Consider the following 19,814-nt stretch of genomic DNA (forward strand, 5'->3'; position numbering starts at 1 on the left):
GTAGTTTTGCGAGGATAAGCACTCTGTGATCTGTGTCTGTGCAAATAGACGATCTGGAATGCACAAATGTTATGTACAGTAGATACGTTTAGGCTTTAATCAGTAGTAGAAGAAAAGAAATGACATCTGAAATTTAGTGCGATCTGTCTCCGATCATATTCTGCAAAAACAGATTACATACAATAAATGCTTGACATTATATTTCGTTAAATAGCCTCTTTATGTGTACGTCATTAGCTTTTTCCAGAACTCTTCACTGGCATTTGCATTATTCTGCAGAATTTTTATGACTTCTTTATTTCTTTAAACCTTTCCATAAACACTTTGTATGCAGGACAGCTGTGCAAACGAATACGCAGGCTCCAACAATTAATGCCATCCACTCAAAAGCCACAAATAAAAGAGCTACAGAAGCACACACGTGACCAATTGTTCATATATTCAAATCACGGCAACGCGAAGCCGGCTGCAACCAGGATTCCCCATCTTTAATACACATCCAGGTTTTGTTTGTAAAGGGTCAGTTTGTTCTTTAATGAAATAACCCAATCAAAGCTCTGCAGAGGTAAGAAACCTATCTTTACCAGCTGATCCATCAATGTTTTTTTTTCTTTTTACATGTTTGTTTTGCATTTTCCCACCAGTTCCTTAGATCATGCTGATCTGCATAGATACAGAAGCCTAAACAGACAAAGTGGACACTGACAGCAGCACCTTCTCTTGTCCGACTCAAGCTCAAGATGGCTCTTGTTATTCTCACAAACAACCCGATGGCAGCAAGGTTCTCTCTCTGTTGTGTCTCCGCGATTCCTGAAGAATCTTTTCAAAGCTTTCTGTGAACAGCACCGTCAGTTTGAAAGGAGCTACCTCAGCCCCGCGCCCCTTCATTTTAGGAGCGATATGTCGTCTGCGAAGTCCCCGTGTGGGTGGAGGCAGCGGGCGAAGCGCCACTGGCACACCATGAGACACAGAGGCAGCATGAAGAGGGCGCAGATTCCCGCCATGATGTAGGCGATGGTCATCAGGGTGGACTCGTCCGTCTGCGGGATGTTGTAGCCGCAGTCTTCCAGATCGACGCCGTGGAACGGGCCCTCCACTGACGCCGTGCGGAACTCGTCGTGCACTGAGAACGGACGAACATGAACACATGGAGTTCAAGTCGTTCAACTCAATTTTGTTAGTTTCGTGCTTTATAAGCCTAACTGCAAAGCTTTTTCAAAAGCATGTGTAGCAGTTGAACATTTTCATGTTTTTTTCACTTTTCAACTGTAATCTTCAATGTGTTTCAATGAGATATCATGTGACAAACCAACTCAATCTAAAAAAACAAGCATTCTAAAAAAATAATGCATGTTTTTTTTTGTAAATGAATATCTAAAAATATCACACATTTCAGTTTAGATATGAAAAGCTGGAAGAAACATACCCAAAAACAAAAGTTTGCCTCATTATTATGCACTACTTTGTGCTAGCATCTCATAGCATCCCAGTGAAAACACACTGAGACCTATTGTAGAGTAACAAAATAATATTCATAAATAAAATTCAAGAATCAGAATGAGGGACATGAACACTTTCTAAGAGCCTTTCCTTCATCCTGTCTCTGTCCTCTCCTCCTCACCATGGCAGGTGCTCACGGCGAATCCGATGCGTTTCTTCTCTCGGTCAAAAACGACATAGAAGCCCTCCATGATGACGGCTCCCATCACTGTCCCGGTGCTGGACTGAGACACGGCGAACTTATAGCAGTCCTCCTGAGCAGAGGCAACATCCTCCACCGGCCTCAGGTATTGCTGCACAGACGGAAACAATAAGCGAATAAAAAGAGGAAAACATTCAAAAGTGGCTTCAGATGAAGATATATGTGGTGAGTTTCCAAAAAGAAAACCTGTAGTTTCTGTAGACATTATCAGTTGCATCAAAGCCATATGTGGATTTAGGTATGCTGTTTTTAACAACAGGGTTGTTAAAAACTTAGTGCCTCATTCTTCTATTTTTGCTTTTCAGACCCACTTTTTTGTTTATTATCACACAAACTGTAGCATCAGATAACTATAACCTGAGTTAATAAAAATATCTGTTTTTACACTATAATTTCATTTATTAAGAGGAAAAAATACTTCCTGAAGCAACTTAACCTGATGTGAAACAGCAGCTGCTCTCTTGTTAAATCATGACGTAACTGAAATTAACCAGGATTTAATTTTAGATTTAAGGACTTAGTCATTTCTAAGTAATGACTAAATTCTTAGAAATTAGTTTCTAAGAAATTAGAAATCCTTAGAATTCTAAATCCTAGAAATCAAATTTTCTCAATTTTTTAAGGATGATTAGTCATTCTTAAAAAAACTGCTTCCTATTTTCTATTTGCCCTTAAATTTCAGACACAATTTTCAGGTTTAAAACTATGATGAACAAGCAGCAGAGGAGGAAAAACAAAAAGATGTAATAGCATAACTGTCCACTAGAGGGAAATGACTTCTGCACATTACTGTGATCCTGTTCTTTAAACTCCCACACAATCAGTTGATGTGTTTATTTGTATATTTGTTCTCAGTGTGGATTTTACCTGAAGCAGAAGTTGCAATAGAAACGTGACGACGCGTCACGCTGTAGCACGAAGGTCACAAACCACCCACAGGTTTGACAACTGAGGCCACAACGAGCCACTTTGAAACGTTTTAATGACTTTCAACTGCTTCTGATAGCACAAACAGCGCTTTTCGAAAAGCTTTCATTTAAAAGGATTACATAAATGAAAACCTTCAAGTGTTCAGAGTCTTAATGTGAATAAAGTTTCTGCTTTAAACGTTTTCAATGAATCTTAAATCCAGGAGCCAAACTTGGGCAGTTTGAAATCATTTACTCAGGGCTGATCTTCATGTAAGATTGATAGCAACACACGGTCGGTCCGTTTCTGTTCTGCGTGAATAAATAAATTCACATCCAGAACCCGAGAGCGCTGTTACCTGGGGCAGGATGGAGATCCTGAAGGACTGGTTGCGGTTTTCACTCATCAGGTAGAGGGAGATCACTGGGAAGATGTGCCAGGGTGTAGTTCCAGCCTGCCAGCAAACCAGCTGCTCCCCGAGCCAGAACCCAGAGGGAAACTGCTCCGTCTGCACAAAGACATTTACAGTATTTGTTGTCCAGTTTTAAAAAAAAAAAAAAAAAAAAAAGGAATTTGAGCTATTTTGGTTCATTTTAATTTTTTTTATAAAGAGATTTCAGTCAAACTATAATAAAAGGAAAATCAAGTGCAACCATATGAGTCACATGCAAAGGACTCACAGAAGAGGCGGCTTCAATAGCCTTCACTGCAGCCTGGAAGACTTTCCTCGGAAGTCGAAGGTTGGTGGTTCCACTGTCCACGATGCTCTTGTCATAATTGTACTGCAGAGCACACATGTTGCATGTTTGTTACCTAACTTTTAAGAAGAAAAATGATCTTTTAAAATGATTTATCCCTGATAAAACTGTACCTCTTTACAGTCCATGTTAAGATCCTGTCCGTTCACCTCAATCCGAACAATAATGACCTCGTAGTACCACTCCCTGCGGATGGGAGTGTACCAAAGCTCTCCAACGTACAGCGACGAGTCCACTCCACCGATGATCTAAAGAAAACGCAGGAAAAACTAAATGAACCCAGTGCTTAACAAAAACAAAACATCACGATTTGTGTGTGGGTCACCATGCTGCCGCCAACCGTGGAGCTGCCCAGCGACTGGTTCTGGGTGAAGCCTGCGCCGCACAGCTGGAGGGAGAAGAAGTTGGGGACAGAGGTCTGACGAACCAAAGAGTCGAAGAAAGGCTCCAGCATCTCGTCCGGCTGGAAGACAGAGAGAGAAGTGCTGCTGTTGGAAAAGCTGATTGACGGACAAAAACATTTAGCTCTTCGTTTTGCTCCTCTTGACTCCCCAGCTGAAAAGTTATCAGAGGAAGTTATCTTCCCAGTTTATGACATCATTAAATTTTTTCAGTTTTCATGAATAAAACGGAAAAAGGCTTTTTTTTAAATTCTTTTTCTTAATGGACTTGTTTAATCTTTCATCTACTGATTCATCAACAATAGTGTGTAATCCTTGATCAAATACAAGGATTACATACTATGATACTTCCACCACAATGTTTCACACTTGTATTTTTACCTTTGAAATGCATAGATTTCTCCAGTACGAAAACCTCAGATTATAATCCCAAAATGCAGAAATGTATCTGTGCACAAAACAGATTTGTTGGCTTCAGGACCTGATTAGTAATTTGCAGTTGGATTGAATCAATCTAGTGAGAGTACAATTTCTTCCTCTGAGCATGCCTACTCGTCACACCGTGGTTGCTGTTATTAAAGTCAGATTTATCAATGCTAGTTAATGACACCATATTTGAACTTGGGAATATAAACACCTTGGTAGCACGTTAACAGAACTGGGAGAGTGCTGGGATTAAACTAAATCAATTAAATTAAGATTCAAAACTACTTTTCTCCAAAGAGTTGGTGTAGGGGCTGATGGCAGGAGGAACCTCCTGTAGCAGTCTGTATTACAGTGGGGCAGAAGAGGCCTCTGATTGAAGATACAAATCTTTGCATCCTCTGTTTTGCTGTAAAACAGAGGATGCTATAGTTATAGTTTCCAGCCTGAACTTACTGAACCAAGTTCAGAGCTCTAACATAAATTAAAATTTGTCCATTCATTTTTTTTCCACAAGTTTAAAAATATTTAAGTTGTGAGAATATTCATCAATTAGTACACAGCTAATATCATCATACAGGATTTACAGCATGAGCTTCTTTTTTTTAAGTTGCAGACTGCTTAATTAATCTCTCTCTGTCTTTGCTCACAAGAACTGTAGTTCATTATGGACCAATTCCCAAAGAAGCTTCTTTCATTTACATATTTTCCTGCTTCAGTCATCAGGAAGCTAAATGGGTCTGAACGGCCAATTTAATAGTGACTCATTAGGACAACATTTGTAGCTGTGGCCAAATTTGAAGAATTGCAAGGCTGGCGTTCCTCTTTAATGAAGTCTTTAAGTATATTAGCTGACAAAAAAAAAGAGTAAATTAAAAACAACATCTGTGCTGTGATTTCTGCTACACTTACATATACTTGCAAAAAGGATGCATTAAACAATAGGTTCACTCCTCTGCAAACCCTGCAAACTCTTATTAGATTAGTATTGATGTTGTGCTTTTACTTTCTAGTGTTATATTTAAAGCAAAGAAGAGGCCACTGAAGGCAAATTAAAAGTGAGAAGAGGCCAACATTCTCCATTATCAGGTCTGCATGTGATTGAGACATGCTTGAGCTGGGTCCATGCTGACATGCACTCATACAGCAGTCACCACAGTCTTACCTCTGAGGGAAAGTAATTCATCTTTTTGATATAAAACAGCCATTTATGTTGCTAGTTCGACTCAAAATAAACAGGGTTGAACGATGTAATTTACTATTCAAGTTGCTGCTGCCTAGAAGCCAATTTTGACCTAACAGTTCAGCTAAAAACAGAAAATGAGAAATTTGCATGTCTTCTTCTGTTCCTCAGATTGAATGCCAATACAAATCTTTGCTAAGTAATCTCTAAGGGCCAGTTTTATTTTATTACCCACAATAGCGCAGCTGCCGAGAAATTAACTTCAGGTTTGTTTCATTTAATATAACTGTGAGCAGCAGAGTTTCTCCCTCATAGCTTGAAGCTGAATTGTTCCCAGGCATTAATAAAATAAGTCGTAAAAACTCACTCGAGCTATATCAGCGTAGGCCAGCCCCAGGATTCCTTCCCAGTTTGATCCGTTGATGAAGAAGCGGTCTGACTGGGTTATTGCAGCGACGTTGGCGCGCAGCGTGGCATTGGGGCCGTGTGGCACAGAGACCAGGTCGGTGCCCAGCTCCCCCTCCCAGCGGCCCTGAGTGTAGGGAACGTACACACTCCTGCCCAGGTCTCGGTATGAACTAGAGCTGAACACCAGTGCAAGAGAATACAGTCAATTAATTCTGTGAGCAAGTGTTTACTCGTTTGAAAAATATTCAAACCTCTTTAAGTTTTCCACATTATAACAAGCATTTCATTGAGACCTTAAGTGGAAAAAAAGGAACACAAAGTGGCACATAACTGTGAAGTGGAAGGGGAAAGGATTTCAAAATGTATGAATTTTATTTATGGCTGTCAGAGTAAAAGGGGTGAATACAAATGCAAGCCAAATATTACAATAGGCCTTCGCAGCGCTTAGCTGCTCGGGCCTAATAAACAATTGGGTAGATTTTTGTTTTGTTTTGTTTTGTTTTTTTTTAAATAGAGATGTGAATACTTTCTGCAAGGTCCTGTGTGTGTAGCGACAGAGTGACAACTCACAGTGAACGGTGGTAGTATCGGCGGAGGAAGGGATGTGCAGCTGCCCCAACAGCAAAGTTGCTGCTTCCCGTGTCCACCAGGATATTCAACTAAAGAAAACAGACAAATTGCATTACTGGGCAATGGGCAGGGACTCTTTATAAGAGGCAGTACTTTCCCTCTGACCCAGATGTCCTTGTCTGTCCCATCTCCGTCTCCCCCTCAAACCCTCCCTGTCTCTCAAGTTGCGTATTCTACTCCCCCCCTCCTCCCTCTCTGCCATTTCCTCCTCTTCTGCATCTCTATGAGAGTATCATATTTTGCGCCGTCAGTCAAAACAGTCATCGAACGCGTGAATGGAGCGAACAGACAGACGCTCGGCAAAGCAGAAAATATACAACTCGGCGCTGCTTTATTCATGCCTGGATGTTTCACAGGTCGCCGGTGACAGATTGAAAGAAAAGAGCAGGATGCTGGGAGTGAGGAGAGGCACGGTAGCACAGAAACACCCAGAGAGCCAGCCGCAGAGCTAAAGCAAGCTGCTCAATAATGGATTGGCTCTTAAAATACCCAGAGAAGTGCTATTGTCTCAAGGGCCAGCCCTGACAGCCTAGAATAAATCCTGACGCTGTCTACCTTCTTCTCTTTCTCACACACTCACGCACTCAATCTCACACACACGCTGTGCCATCCACAAGCATAATCCGCATAGAACTGTCTACTCAAACGTTACCAGAGTTTGTCCTAATTCTGAACCTTGTGTCTTTAATCCCTTGCACAGAAATGTGCTGAGTGTCCAGGGTAGAGCTGTCTCTTTCACCACAACATTCAGAGCTCAGCAGGACACCAACACTGAAGGCTACATCCTGACACGCTGAGACCTTCCCCTGCACTCTCCGCCCCCAATGCCTGTCTTCACGATCCTTTCTGTTCCAGCCATTATATTTGCCACCAGTTTTGCTGGAAGGATTCAGAACTTTTTAGTTGTTGAATTGTTTTTCAGAAAACATAATTTGGTCTATAAAACACAACAGCATTTATCCTACATGACATGGTCCTAAAATTAACTTTACCAGAAAATATTTGGGGTTTAAGAGAAGCTTTAGTAAGCCTGTCTGTGGAGGTGCACAAAGAAATCAGCTACTGACGAAAATCTAGATTGATTGGCCGGTGTGAAGCTCGGAAATCTGACCTTTGTGCAGTCAGTGAACAAAATATGAGAGCAGTCATGAGTGCTAACAACACTGGTTGGTGTGGAAGGTGATGCTGGGGGGAAATAATACTCAAAGTTGGCTATTTTCAATCATGTTAATAAAAGAAGCCAAAGGCAGTACAGCGTTGTAAAGACTGTCTAAGAGGAAACTACATTTTCTTGGATATTTCAAAGCAATTCTACAGCTCAAACTAAGAGAGAGCAAGATTTTTAGCAGATAATAAAAAGGAGGAATATTTTACAGCCGAAGTGCTCACTTCTATCCTTTTCAGCTTTTAAAGTCTGTCTCCTAATGTTGATCCTGGAGTTGAAAATGCTAGTATTCTTTCAAGATAAGGTAACGGTCTATCCTCTCATGGGAACACAGTTTAATCAGAAAAATTGCTAATACGGCATGAGACGGTTTATAGATAGGTTTAAATTTCAGTCCTAGTGTTATTATGTTGTCTTTGTTTTCAAGTACAGTAGCAAAACCTTGCTTTCTTTACTCACACATGCACAGTGCAACGTCCTCTTGACTTCTAAAGTGAAAAATCGATGGAAAGTTAAAAGTTTATAAAGATTTGGATGGGAAAAAAATGTCCTGAAAATTGGGATTTCTACCCCACAAATCTGTCTTCTACCTTTTCTGAAAGCTTTGGTGTCTCTCAGAGCGAGTGTCACCTACACTGAGGACTTTAAAGCCTTCTGTCTCGTTCATCCTCTCTCGCTACAGTTAGCTTCTTTCTCTCCAGGGACTTCCCAGTCTGACTCCCCACATCAATCGTCTGTCACATTTTTTTCTTCCTACACCCGTCATCCACTTCCTTTTCCCTTCATTCACCTCTATGCCGCTCTTCGCCTTGATCTTCTCGCTCATTTTCTTTTCTCCCTTCCTCAGCTTTCATTCATTCGTTTTATCCTCCCTAAGGCGACTCATCTCTGTCTGATTCTCCTTTCCTTTGCCGTCACCCTCTGTGTGCCAGCCTGTGCACTGCAGCTGCGCCCAGCTGGCAGTCCTTGCTCTGCAGAATTAATGGTCCCATTATCTGTCTGTCTCTTTTCAGATACTTTCACACACAGGCCACCTGCCATGGCAGCGCCAACCCGCAGTCGTGGACAATCAGAAGGTACATTTGAAGGACTTTTAAAGTGCTGCGATGAAAGTAGAATAATCAACTTTAAAGCCTGTTGTGGGAGTGATGTAAGTTTGCAGTAATTCCCCTTTATGATCTCAAATTGCAACAAGCTATTAGGGAGAGTTTAGTTTCTCCATTTATTTAAGGGCTGAAGCGATTAGTTGGATTAATGTTGATGAATCGATTGTTGAAATAATTGTTGAAATAATTGTTAATTGTCATTAACTAGAGTGTACGGACACAAAAAGGTCATTTGCTGAAAGAATCATTTACTCAGAGCAGTAGTTAAGCCAAAACTGTACAAAATATTTATACATTTTGCATTTTAAAAATGTCCAACCCAGAACTCCTGACAGGACCTGGATTCTTTAAGAAAATATCCTGTTAAGCACCTTTTTCGATTAATCAGTTAATCAAAAAAGATAATCAACAGATTGGCCCTGTTGATGTTACATCAAACAGAAAGGGCTGAGCTTTTCACATGTTGATGCTATAATATTTTTTAGATGCAGATTCTTTGCACTTTAGTCAGGTAATTGTTTTCCACGTACTTAAAAAGAAATTGAATTGTTTTGTTTTCTTTCTTTTTTGCATTTTTAATATGTTTCTAATATTGTATAAAATAAGCTTAAGTGGTTAAATAAAACATATGTAGAATGTGCCATTTTTTATCGATTAATCATCAGAATAATCAAGAGAATAACTGATTCTTTCAATAATAGAATCATTAGCTGCAGCCCTAATTTATTTTAAAGCTTTGTGTGTAGCTAAAACATAATTAACATTAATACAACATCTTATGTTATTACTATAACCATCACTATGACAAATTAAAAACAATTTTATTGAATATGATTAATTAAAGAGAAACATTCCTGGAATTATATCATAATATAAAACTGATGTATTATATCATAATTTATATCAGTTTTGTATCTACACACTAAAAAGTCATAACGAATAAAGTAAATGTTTTTTTTTGTTTGTTTTGTTGTTGTTGTTTGCTACAAACCATAGGTAAATGTATTTGTATTGTTGTGCACCTGTGTGACATTTAATGACATGTGTGATATGACAATAAGTGGTCATGTAGCAGACATTTTTTTTTTTTTTTTTACCTTCTGCGGAGGAGAGCCCACAGCCATCTCCACGTAGTATCCCTGACCGGATTTCCCACGCAGGTTGTCGATCATGTCCACAAAGCTGACACCGCCCTTTGCCGCTCCTCTCCGCCTGCGCGCAGGAGATTCGCTCGCGGTGCCGCGTCCCCGTTTCGACTCGGCGGCAGGTGGCAGCGGCGGTGATTGCTCGGCGCGAGCGCCTTGCCGCAGTGGCACGCGGATGGCTCGAGGCAGGCCCGAGGAGTCAGGCGCTGGTTGTCCGCTGCTGTGCAGACATAGAGTCGTCCATATGAAGAGTGCCGTCAAGCAGCGCGGCTTCAGCCTTGACCCCGTCATGTTTAACCACGGCTCAGTTTTATTTCTGATGTTTGGCGCTGACTTTGCGGCGCGGCTTTCAGCTTGACATCCAGAGCGAAGCAGCACGGGAGAATGGGTCAAGAGGGGATGATGCTAAAACGACGGCTAAAACCATTATGGCAGTTGACCCACAACGCTAAAAGGCACGAGGTTCAATATGATTTGACTGATTTTAGCGTTAAATTAAATCAGTCATTCTAATAGACTACACACTAACCCTATGGTAGACATCAAATCGTCCTCTCAATTAACGCTCAGGCTTGCTCGGTGTCAATTTGAGGCGACGCATAAATCACCAGCACTTGCTCCGTGTGACGACAAGCCGCAGGCCTGGGTCTCTTTACCCGAACATCTTCGTACTAAACGACCGAAAACATCACCAGAAGGCAGACTGGCCGGTAGGCTACCGTAATCCGCATCCTCCCTATTTTCCGTCCAGTTCATGCTGTTCTCCGCCTTCCTGTCTTTCACCTCCTCTTCCTCCTCCTCCATCTACTCCGTCGCATCCTTCAGATCTGCGAAGGTGCAGGCATCAGTGATGCCAAGTTAAACTGCAAATCCAAACTGTTTCCTGGAGGACTTTTCAAAATATCCTCCTCGCTGTTCACTCATAGAGTACCAGTAGTATATCAAAATTATTTAGTTGACAACTTTAATATTCTAGGCTTTTGCTCTGGATGGCCGGCTTCAAAGGATGCCATCATGCACAATCTATTTATTTATATGCCTGAGTGTTTTACCTGATGTGGCATGCACAGAGAGCAACACTCTTTAAGAAAATATTGGCTAATGACATTGGTATGATACATTGGTATGTCAGTGTTTTTATAGACCCTTGCTTGCATTTGACCATCTCCAATTCCAAATTGTAGCTACTTAGACTGGTCATATATTTCAGCTATGTAATTCTAAACTAAACAGAAATTATTTCTGATAAAAAAAATTAGGTTTATGAAACCGTTATCCTGTTCATAAAACTCAAACATTTCAGTCCTGCCTATAGTAGAACCATTTCGGCTGAGAAAAATGCAGAGCTGGACAAACCTGGACTGAGATGTGTGATCAGGGATATCTTTATGTGAAACTAGATGAATTATCAAATAATTTCTTCTTTTTGGGGGGCTCTTTTCCAATAAGTTACATATTGGTTTGGTTGTGACAGGGAAGAACAGCTAAGAAACACAGATTAAATGGTACAGGCAATAATTGTTTGCTAAATGTGTTTATTTTTCAGAGTTGTAAGATGTAATACACACAACATTAGATATTTATTGCACAAATATGGATGACAGAGGATTATTAGCTGTATTGTGATGAGGGATGATAGTCAGATTGTCCCCATATTAAATTATGTCTATTGGCCCATTCGATCTTTAAAGCTCGTAGTCTTGTAGCACCCCAAACATATGGCAAACAGGAGGAAAAAAATATATTTAGTTATTGACTGCTGATCCAATTCCCAATAAAATATGTCAACAATAATGTCACTTTTTCATTAACAAATGAAACATCTAAAATGCTACACTGTAACATTGTAAAAAAAAGAATTGCTGAACATTTGTTGTATTTTATTTTGAAAGCAAAATCGTTTTTCAGTTCTCCCCTCCCTTCCAAGAGAAGAGTGGTATCATGGGTAATGGAGTTTTTAACCTGACTTCTTTGGCTTCAAAGGATTTCTCCATTCTCTTTCGTCCTCTCTATAGTTTTAGAGGGATACATATTTCATATTTAACATTTTTATCACATACTTATAAGCAAAATCAGGACGGCCTACGTCATACGTATATGTTCATTGTTTTTATTGGTATTAAGATGCTGTATTACACACATATTAATTCTGGTGTCTGTCTCCTCTCACACTGACGATGAGCTTAATTTAAATGAACTTGGTGTGAGCCCATTACAGGTAAATTAAACCAAGACATAAATAACAATTTTAATATAGAAATCCAGAACATTTATATGTTGAAATTTTGCTTGTGTTTTCAGAGCCAGATGTTAATTTTCTTTTGACATTCTGTTCTTCAATTATGATATAAATCGCTGATATAAGCCAGTTAATTCATCTGGCTATCTGCCTGGGTAGAGCCTGCAAGTGGCTGCTTCCCTGACATGCTGCTTGTAGGTTTCCTTTTGTAGCTTTAACACAGTGCTACCTCAATAATGGACAAGAGATGACATAATGTGAAACTGAATCAAAAGATGCTTCAGCAACAATTCAGTTTCAGGGTGTACACACATTTACAACCATGTGATTGTGCCTTTAATCATTTACTCATTTCTACATAGATTTGTTTCTTGTTTTGTTTTTTTCTCACTTAAGAAAAAATAAAAAAAATTAGGTGTGGAAAGGCATTTGGAATCATTTATGGCAATCCCTGTTTTTAACAAAACAAAAAAGTTGTAATTTAAGAGGTGGGTGTACTTTTGGGAACCACCATATTAGCTGATTTTAATGTGTGTTATATACTCCTCTGTTATGTGGCCCCTGAGTTCTTTCAGTGGCATCATTAATAATGTCACCATTGACATCTTCTTTTGAAAGGATTTAATAAGTAATTTAAAGGGTCAGACATGGAGGCCACTAACTAGAACTACCATAAGTGTACTATATCCATAAATATAAGAAGGAAAGAAGCCAGACGTTAAGGGGCTAATTGGAACAATTGGTTTTTGTTTGCTTGCTTTGCAACAGGTTGACTTTCTAGTGAGATGATCCAGTGCAATCCCAGTACACGGGGATATGGAGGAAATGTGCAGATGTTGTTAAACTGTTCCCATCTTTGCTCTCCATGGTGACTTCCACAGAGTCCTCCTTTTGGTAAGGCAGCTCACACTCCTGCAGCAGCACAGAGGATGAACTTGTCTCTCCTGTAAATGAAGAGAAAAATGCTTAAATAGTTTAGTTTGGTGGTTCCATATTTTGTATGATGATTACAATTCTTGAGCAAACAGACATTTATTATCATGGCTTTATAACATTGCAATGTAGAATAGAAATATCCTTTATTGTCCTACAGCGGGGAAATTTCTGTGCAGCAGAAGCACAGACATTGCTACAGGCAATCAAAGCAAGTAGATTCACTCGAAGATAGAAATATGCAATATATGAAACCAATTAAGGAGAAAAAATACTGTAACTTGAGAAAATTTCAACTTAAATTCCGTGGAGTTATAGAAAAAATAAAATACTCTGGTCCAATGTGCAACCGAGAAGGTAAATTTAAAAATGTACAAAACATACAAAATGTGCATGTTCATTTGAGAATCAAAAAGAGAGACTATAAACTGCAACAGCCAAGATGTTAGTCAAAATCAGTAAAGTTGTGCAAATACAATAGGACCAATACATTAGAACTAAGAGTCTTAGTACTGCTGGATGAATCATACAACTTTAAACAATTAAACTCTGCACTGAGCTGAAAAGTAATATGTTGTAAAATACTCACTGGCTGAAGGCTTTGAACCACTCTGATCTTTAGCTTTAGTGGTGAGGGGCTCTGTACCGCCATCTGGTGGACAGGATACTGCAAGGGAGCTTGCAGTACTTTCCCTGCACGCAAATGTAAGAACACAGCTGTGACATGCAATTACGCAGTCCTTTCTAGAAAGCTGTATACGTGCCTTTACACGCATTTGTGATCAATCTACTGTATCTGAAGCAACTGTACGAGTGAAAGACAGAACAAAGGTGAAAGATTAGCTGTGATCAGGCCCGCAGCCTTATCATTTAGCAGCTGATAACGGTGGAAAAAGACGATCATGTCAGGATTCTGCTGCTAGTCAAGGACAAAAGCTGAATTAGGGCAGATTGGCACTCACCATGCCTGTGGATCTGTGGTCCTGAAGCCTTTGGCAAATGGGTTGCTTGCAATTTTCAACTGAGTTATCTAAAAGAATTGAAAAATTCAAATATTCAACATTTTCTTTTCTCTTAAATCATTTACTTCATCTATATGGGAATGGTTGGCCCCATTCAGTATTTAGGCTACCGAAGGTCCAGTTCTTACCCTGTGGTTCTGATAGGCGGTGACAGCCATGAACCGTGTCTCAGGGAAGGAGAAAGAGCAAAAGTTCTTGTAGGCGTTTAAATGGCTGTTGGGTGCTGGGTCCACATACACTACATGGAAGCGTGGCTGGTAACGATGCATGGAGTTCAGAATCATCTTACAAACAGAAAGCAGGAGAAAACAAAGAGTCAGTTTAAATAAACATTTCAGGGGCTGTTTCGTTGATGCATGGAGTGAAAAGCAATAAGAACATCCAACTGACATGTCCATTGTCATCCAGCAGGTTGTTGGTGAGCTTGAGAGTGTCAAACGACACCGTCTGCTTCATCCACTGGGCTCCAGGGGCCGGTGAGTCTGGGTGGAAATGCATCCTGCTCGGGGCTGCAACATCCGCTCGCCCTGCTACCAACCATGAGGAGTTGTGGAATGCATATCTGAAACACACAGATTCTTTTTTCTTTTTTTCTTTTTTTTAATTGATGTGAATTTAAGGATGCAGATGATCAACATGTTAAGTCAGTTTTTCTGTAGTGAAATTTAGATAAAGTTAATTTATATGGCACCTTGCACAGATAGAGTTTAAACACTAAAACTTGATTAAATGAAAGCATAATTAAAAAGACAAAGAGTAAGTTAAACTATAGAACTTATTACAAACAGAAATATTATAAACAGAGCATATTTGAATTAGAATATCTTGAGCTACTTTTTTAAATTAATCAAAACTCTCAAGACAGTGTAAAAGTAAAGGAAGCTTAATCTGCAGCGGTCTTCATAATTATGAATGAAATCAATATTGCTTAACCTGTATCTCTTGTCATCAACAGGGATGAAGTCCATGAGCAGAACATACTCGGCTGAAGGATCCATTCCAGAGATTCTCACCTGAAATGTTGGAAACATCCTCCTACCGTTTTATGAATATATATATATAAAAAACAGATAAAGAAACACATTAGAGAATGCAAAAAATCTACAGCAAAAAGAGCAAGTGGATGAACACGATGTAGCGTGTTCTGTAGTTAGACAGTTTCAGCTATTGGGACAGTCTAACTACAGAATACACCACAATACGTTGCACGACGCATTCGTCACCTTCCAGATTTTGTAACTATCATTTCTGTGCCCAGCTGGTCAAACTGCCGCCACAGTGCCTGCATCTCAAGTTGAACTCTGACCCCACAGACTTGGGGGGCCTTGCTTATGAATAGTGCCCCTCCATCTGTGCAGCCAGGCAATGAAAGTTCACAGCTCTGGGACAGTGCAAGACCTAAGAGGAAAAGAAGGCAAACATCCATGTACATTGTTACACTTTTCCAAATTCTCAAAGCAGCTCAGGGTCAGCTCGCCCCTTTACCAGTTTGTCCCTGGTGAAGGGGGGAGCTGAGTGTAAAATAGTGAGCACACATCGTCAATACAATACATAGAAAACACTCACCGTTCATCCTTTCGGTGTCTACAAGTGTCTGCTAATGTGTCTGTTCACTCCTATTAGTTTTTGCAAATCTGGCTGCTAGCTGCTGCCCAGCAGTGAGCTAAACCCACAAGTTTAGTCTGTAACATAAAGGTAGCAGCCTGTACAAAGTTTTCTCCCTCCGGTTTCCGTAGATGTGTACAATCAGGTCTTCTGAGTGGTCGTTTGTGGCTAGGGGAACAGCGTGGTTTTATAGAGCACCGAATTCTCACTGGGGACCTCCAAGCTGGCCTCATCCATTATAATACTCATAGCGGCATTGACACCAACTAATCAAAGCTGGACGTACTTCGCTGCATTCAAGCTGCAAGAGCGGTGAAGACCTGAATGCAATTCTTTGGGAAGAAGCAAATATCTCATTGCGACTTGTAGCCTGAAGCCCAAGTTGGATTAACATTTTGCACGTAACAGTTTGATGTTACTGGGTGTGAACAGATGAGAACAGAAACACTCTGTTTTTATTATTCATTGGGCCAGATTTTCAACACCATGCTAATTGGAGACTGCACTAACACGATGTCCAGCTTAAAGTTCTGGTTTTCCTTAAGGGTTGAATTCCACCATACCAGTTAGCATGATTAGAGCAACCTTTTATTGCTAATTTAAATAATCAGCACAGAAAAAGTGATAAGTAGTTTGCAGGACTACAATATGATTCTGCTTGAGAGGCTTTTGCTTCCACATTTAGCCTCATGTGGCACTTCGATGGGACGGTGTTGATTGTTCCAGCCTGAGGGATCCCAAGCTGTAAAGACTTTCCCCTAATTAATCACAGCATGATTCTGGTTTGTCAATAAGCCGCTTCCCTCTCTGATCGACTCATTAATCATTGTTCTTAATACAGCAGACAGGAATACCTCATATGCAGCTGAATGGCAGTCTCAACTACAACTGATTGTCTTAATATTGTTCTTTTCAGGTGGTCTTTGTAATCAATGTTGGCCTATTAAAATCCCGATCTTGCCCCTTTTGCCTTGAGGGACTGCTAAGGTGAGTGTGATGTATTTTTAACAAGCAGTTTAAAGGAAAATGACTCCAGAGAACACAGTTGTATAAACAGTCAGATGTTTATTGAGCTGTATTTTTCATCAAAGCACAGTTACCATAGTTACACAGAGGTTCAAGCCTGTGTGGTAATTCACAAACACTTCAGACACAATATGTTAGCAAATGGCATGTAAAGCTGAAGACATGTGTGCTAGGTGTGCATGTGTCTCTGTGTGCGTGCTTGAATATATTCATGAAATTGCGTGCTCGGAGGGGAGGAAGTTCCGCCATTTTTGTTCATAAGTTAGGCATTAGCTTCACTTCTGAGGTGGTCTGTTTGTGAGGGGGAAGAAAGAACATAGAGACAGCTTCAATATATCTAAGACAGACAGCAAGGTGAGGTTAGTTAAAAGAAAGATACAGAGCATTTAGTTTTTGCTGAAGGTATCTCTGATGATGGCAGCCATGGCATGGAGCTTCTCCTTGACTTCCTCTCCAAGAGGAGTCAGCTTCTCCCTCAGGCTAGTGATCTGCTCAGCGTTGACGCCCTGTGCCTGGCTGTAGGCCTGTCTCAGCTGCTCTTTGTATTCTTCCACGTAAGGGGTAGCCATCGCCTTCAGGGCCTCCAGGCGCTCGACAAGCTTGGCGCGCACAGACTCAACAATGGGCATCAGGGCAGCTCTGGTCTCATCCACGTTGGTGGCTACCTTCTGACGCAGCTCCTCCATAACGGGCTCCATCTTGGCCCTCAGAGCCTCCATCTCGGCGTTCTGCTTAGCTTGGTACTCTCTGACATAGGGCTCCAAGTGGGTGCGGTACTCCTCCAAGTGCTTTTCGATGACCTCCCTCAGCTTGGCACGCTGGGGCTCCAGTTCAGCTCTGAGAGCCTCAATGTCAGCTGCAATAGAGGCACGCAACTCAGCAGTGGCATCAGAGATGCTGGAAACGACAGTGTCGGTCATAGGGAACACTTGGGCCTGCATCTGCTTGATGTTGTTGTGGATATCCTCCAGGCGCTGAGCCAGGGAAGCCCTGGAACAATACAAAGGTCGAAGGTCTCATGACTAAATAATTGCAGCACTGAACGATTCGTGAGAGAGGCATCAGCTAAAACATTTTCTTACTTCAGTTCCTGGTATGGAGTGTCATCAAGCTGGTCCAGAGCTTTGATGGCACTTTCCTTTGCCTGTGTCATGTAGACATCAGCAGCAGCCCTGATATGGGCGAGCTGGGAGGGGGCATCAGCCTGCAGGGAAGCGGCCTGGGAGCCTGAGGTGAGAGGTGCGAAGACAAAAAGTTGAACATGTGCAACAGATCTTCTGAGACATCACAGACTCAGGACAGAATGTGTCTTGTACTCACCGACTGCCAGGAGAACGGCAAGAGCAAGAGCCACGAATTTCATGATGATGGTCTAGAGTGAAAAAATACACAGGATGTTAAAGAGGAATGGTGAAAACACACAAAGGAATATGGTAAAAGCAGTGTTAAATCTCCTGCCTAAAGCAGATTTATGGCGTCTCAAAATTAAGAATGCTTTGTAAAACACTCATCCCCAAACTGACCTAAATTAGCTGGGAGCCAACATATGGCTGTTGATTGGGACACCGTGTAATCTGAGTAGATTAGCAAAGCAGTTTAAGACGATAAAATCCGAACTGTTTCATAATCTTGTTTTAGGGTTTAGCAAGTCAGCTGTCCGGGCTAGAAGACGATCTCAATCCGGAAGCAAATGAGTTTAGAGACATCTTTAAATGGAAATACCAGCTGTAATATCTCCTGAGGCCCAACAGCGTCAACCTGAAGTTGTAATGACAAGAAAGAAAAGTCCTAATGCTACCATTAGAAAAACACTTATCTTTCCACAATTGTATGTTTTAGCCTCTCGTTCAGAAGTTGAGGTCTCACAGAAAAGCAAGATTTTGGAAATTTTAAAAAGATGTGATTTTTTTTTCTGATCCCCCAGCCTGAAGACCAAATTACAGTAGATGTGATTTTTTTTTTTCTGATCCCCCAGCCTGAAGACCAAATTACAGTTCCTATCCCAGTCGCTGCTTGCCTTACCTGGTGGAGTTGGTGACGAGACTGAATAACTCTAGCCACGGCAGAGTTTTTATAGTCCCCGGATCAGGGACGAGTCCTTTGCTTTGGAGGGGGCAGAGGGGAGGAGTGAAGCAGTGAGGGCTGCGTGTCTCCGTGGAGGTGGACCTCACCCCCGAGCCGTCTTCCTCAGCAGGGGGATCGGGTTGAGGGTTCAACGGTCACATACTGCGAGGAGATCAGGAACACACGTCAACAGATCTGGCAAAATATGCCCTATATCCTGTACATTATCACTGTTCAATACACATGGTAACTTTTACAGAATTTATTCTTTCCAAGAAGTTTTTTTTTTTTTTGTTGCTGCTGCTTTTCTTGTGTCTGAGACATCATATGGTTATGAAAACAAAAGTATGCAGACAAAGCCAAGAAACCTACAATAAAAAGGGAAGGAGGTGAGAGGGAGGTTAGGAAAGAGTAGGAGAAAAGAGTGAATACTAAGAATTTCACACAAGCAGAAAAAGTTATCCAAATGTGTTTGCCAGAAAGCCACATTATTTTTACTCGTTGTGCTTCTAAAAATGCTGCCAAGTAAAACAATGACGAGTACAGAGAGCACATGGACTTGATACGGTCAGCTTTCTGAAATGCAACAGCATTCAATGAACAGTCCCTCTGTGTGTTGAAGATACCCAACACAAAAACACACACACCACCCCACAAACAATATCATGTATAAAGTATCAAAACAGAATTATCTCAGCATTTAGATAACAAAATTTGTCACTGGTTGAGCGTGTGTGTGTGTGTGTGTGTGTGTGTGTGTGTGTGTGTGTGTGTGTGTGTGTGTGTGTGTGTGTGTGTGTGTTTGCATGATGATTAATAGGTCAAAGAGTTGTGTACTCTGTCCTGTTGTTTGTTGTCCTGTCACCTGTGGACTTTGTCACTCTGGCTTCATGCGATTTGTGGATTTGGAGTGATCACATTTTATAATTATACATGTACATGTGTAGTTCATTTTCACAGCTCTGTCCTTGTGGAAATGTGAAACTTCTGGAAAATAAAGTGAATAAAGTGTCCAGCCAAGTGTTTTTAGCAGTGGTATACTTGCAGAGTGGACTCTGTATAGTCAGCACAGCGACCAGTTGCAGGATTAATCAT

General features: G+C 40.9%; 3 protein-coding genes across 3 annotated transcripts; all 3 read right to left on the reverse strand.

Annotated features, from left to right (window-relative positions):
- Nucleotides 1–69: 69 nt before the first annotated feature.
- On the reverse strand, nucleotides 70–10,639 carry bace1 (beta-secretase 1). The gene is made up of 9 exons (XM_014980785.2): nucleotides 9,783–10,639; nucleotides 6,355–6,443; nucleotides 5,744–5,960; nucleotides 3,695–3,832; nucleotides 3,483–3,617; nucleotides 3,292–3,393; nucleotides 2,970–3,119; nucleotides 1,622–1,793; nucleotides 70–1,123 (listed from the first exon to the last, which is right to left on the reverse strand). The coding sequence occupies exons 1-9, from the start codon at nucleotides 10,119–10,121 to the stop codon at nucleotides 885–887; spliced, it is 1,581 nt and encodes a 526-aa protein (XP_014836271.2). The 5' UTR covers nucleotides 10,122–10,639; the 3' UTR covers nucleotides 70–884.
- A 2,054-nt stretch (nucleotides 10,640–12,693) lies between these two features.
- Nucleotides 12,694–16,023, reverse strand: LOC106914146 (T-box transcription factor 10). The gene is made up of 8 exons (XM_014980763.2): nucleotides 15,921–16,023; nucleotides 15,248–15,422; nucleotides 14,958–15,059; nucleotides 14,415–14,586; nucleotides 14,153–14,308; nucleotides 13,965–14,032; nucleotides 13,592–13,695; nucleotides 12,694–13,013 (listed from the first exon to the last, which is right to left on the reverse strand). The coding sequence occupies exons 1-8, from the start codon at nucleotides 16,021–16,023 to the stop codon at nucleotides 12,847–12,849; spliced, it is 1,047 nt and encodes a 348-aa protein (XP_014836249.2). The 3' UTR covers nucleotides 12,694–12,846.
- A 651-nt stretch (nucleotides 16,024–16,674) lies between these two features.
- Nucleotides 16,675–18,027, reverse strand: apoa1b (apolipoprotein A1b). The gene is made up of 3 exons (XM_014980786.2): nucleotides 17,976–18,027; nucleotides 17,738–17,882; nucleotides 16,675–17,645 (listed from the first exon to the last, which is right to left on the reverse strand). The coding sequence occupies exons 1-3, from the start codon at nucleotides 18,016–18,018 to the stop codon at nucleotides 17,042–17,044; spliced, it is 792 nt and encodes a 263-aa protein (XP_014836272.2). The 5' UTR covers nucleotides 18,019–18,027; the 3' UTR covers nucleotides 16,675–17,041.
- Nucleotides 18,028–19,814: the final 1,787 nt, after the last annotated feature.

The sequence above is a fragment of the Poecilia mexicana genome, unplaced genomic scaffold, assembly GCF_051168715.1.
Source record: "Poecilia mexicana isolate PSO_F unplaced genomic scaffold, ASM5116871v1 scaffold_13, whole genome shotgun sequence".
In the NCBI taxonomy this organism is placed as follows: Eukaryota; Metazoa; Chordata; class Actinopteri; order Cyprinodontiformes; family Poeciliidae; genus Poecilia; species Poecilia mexicana.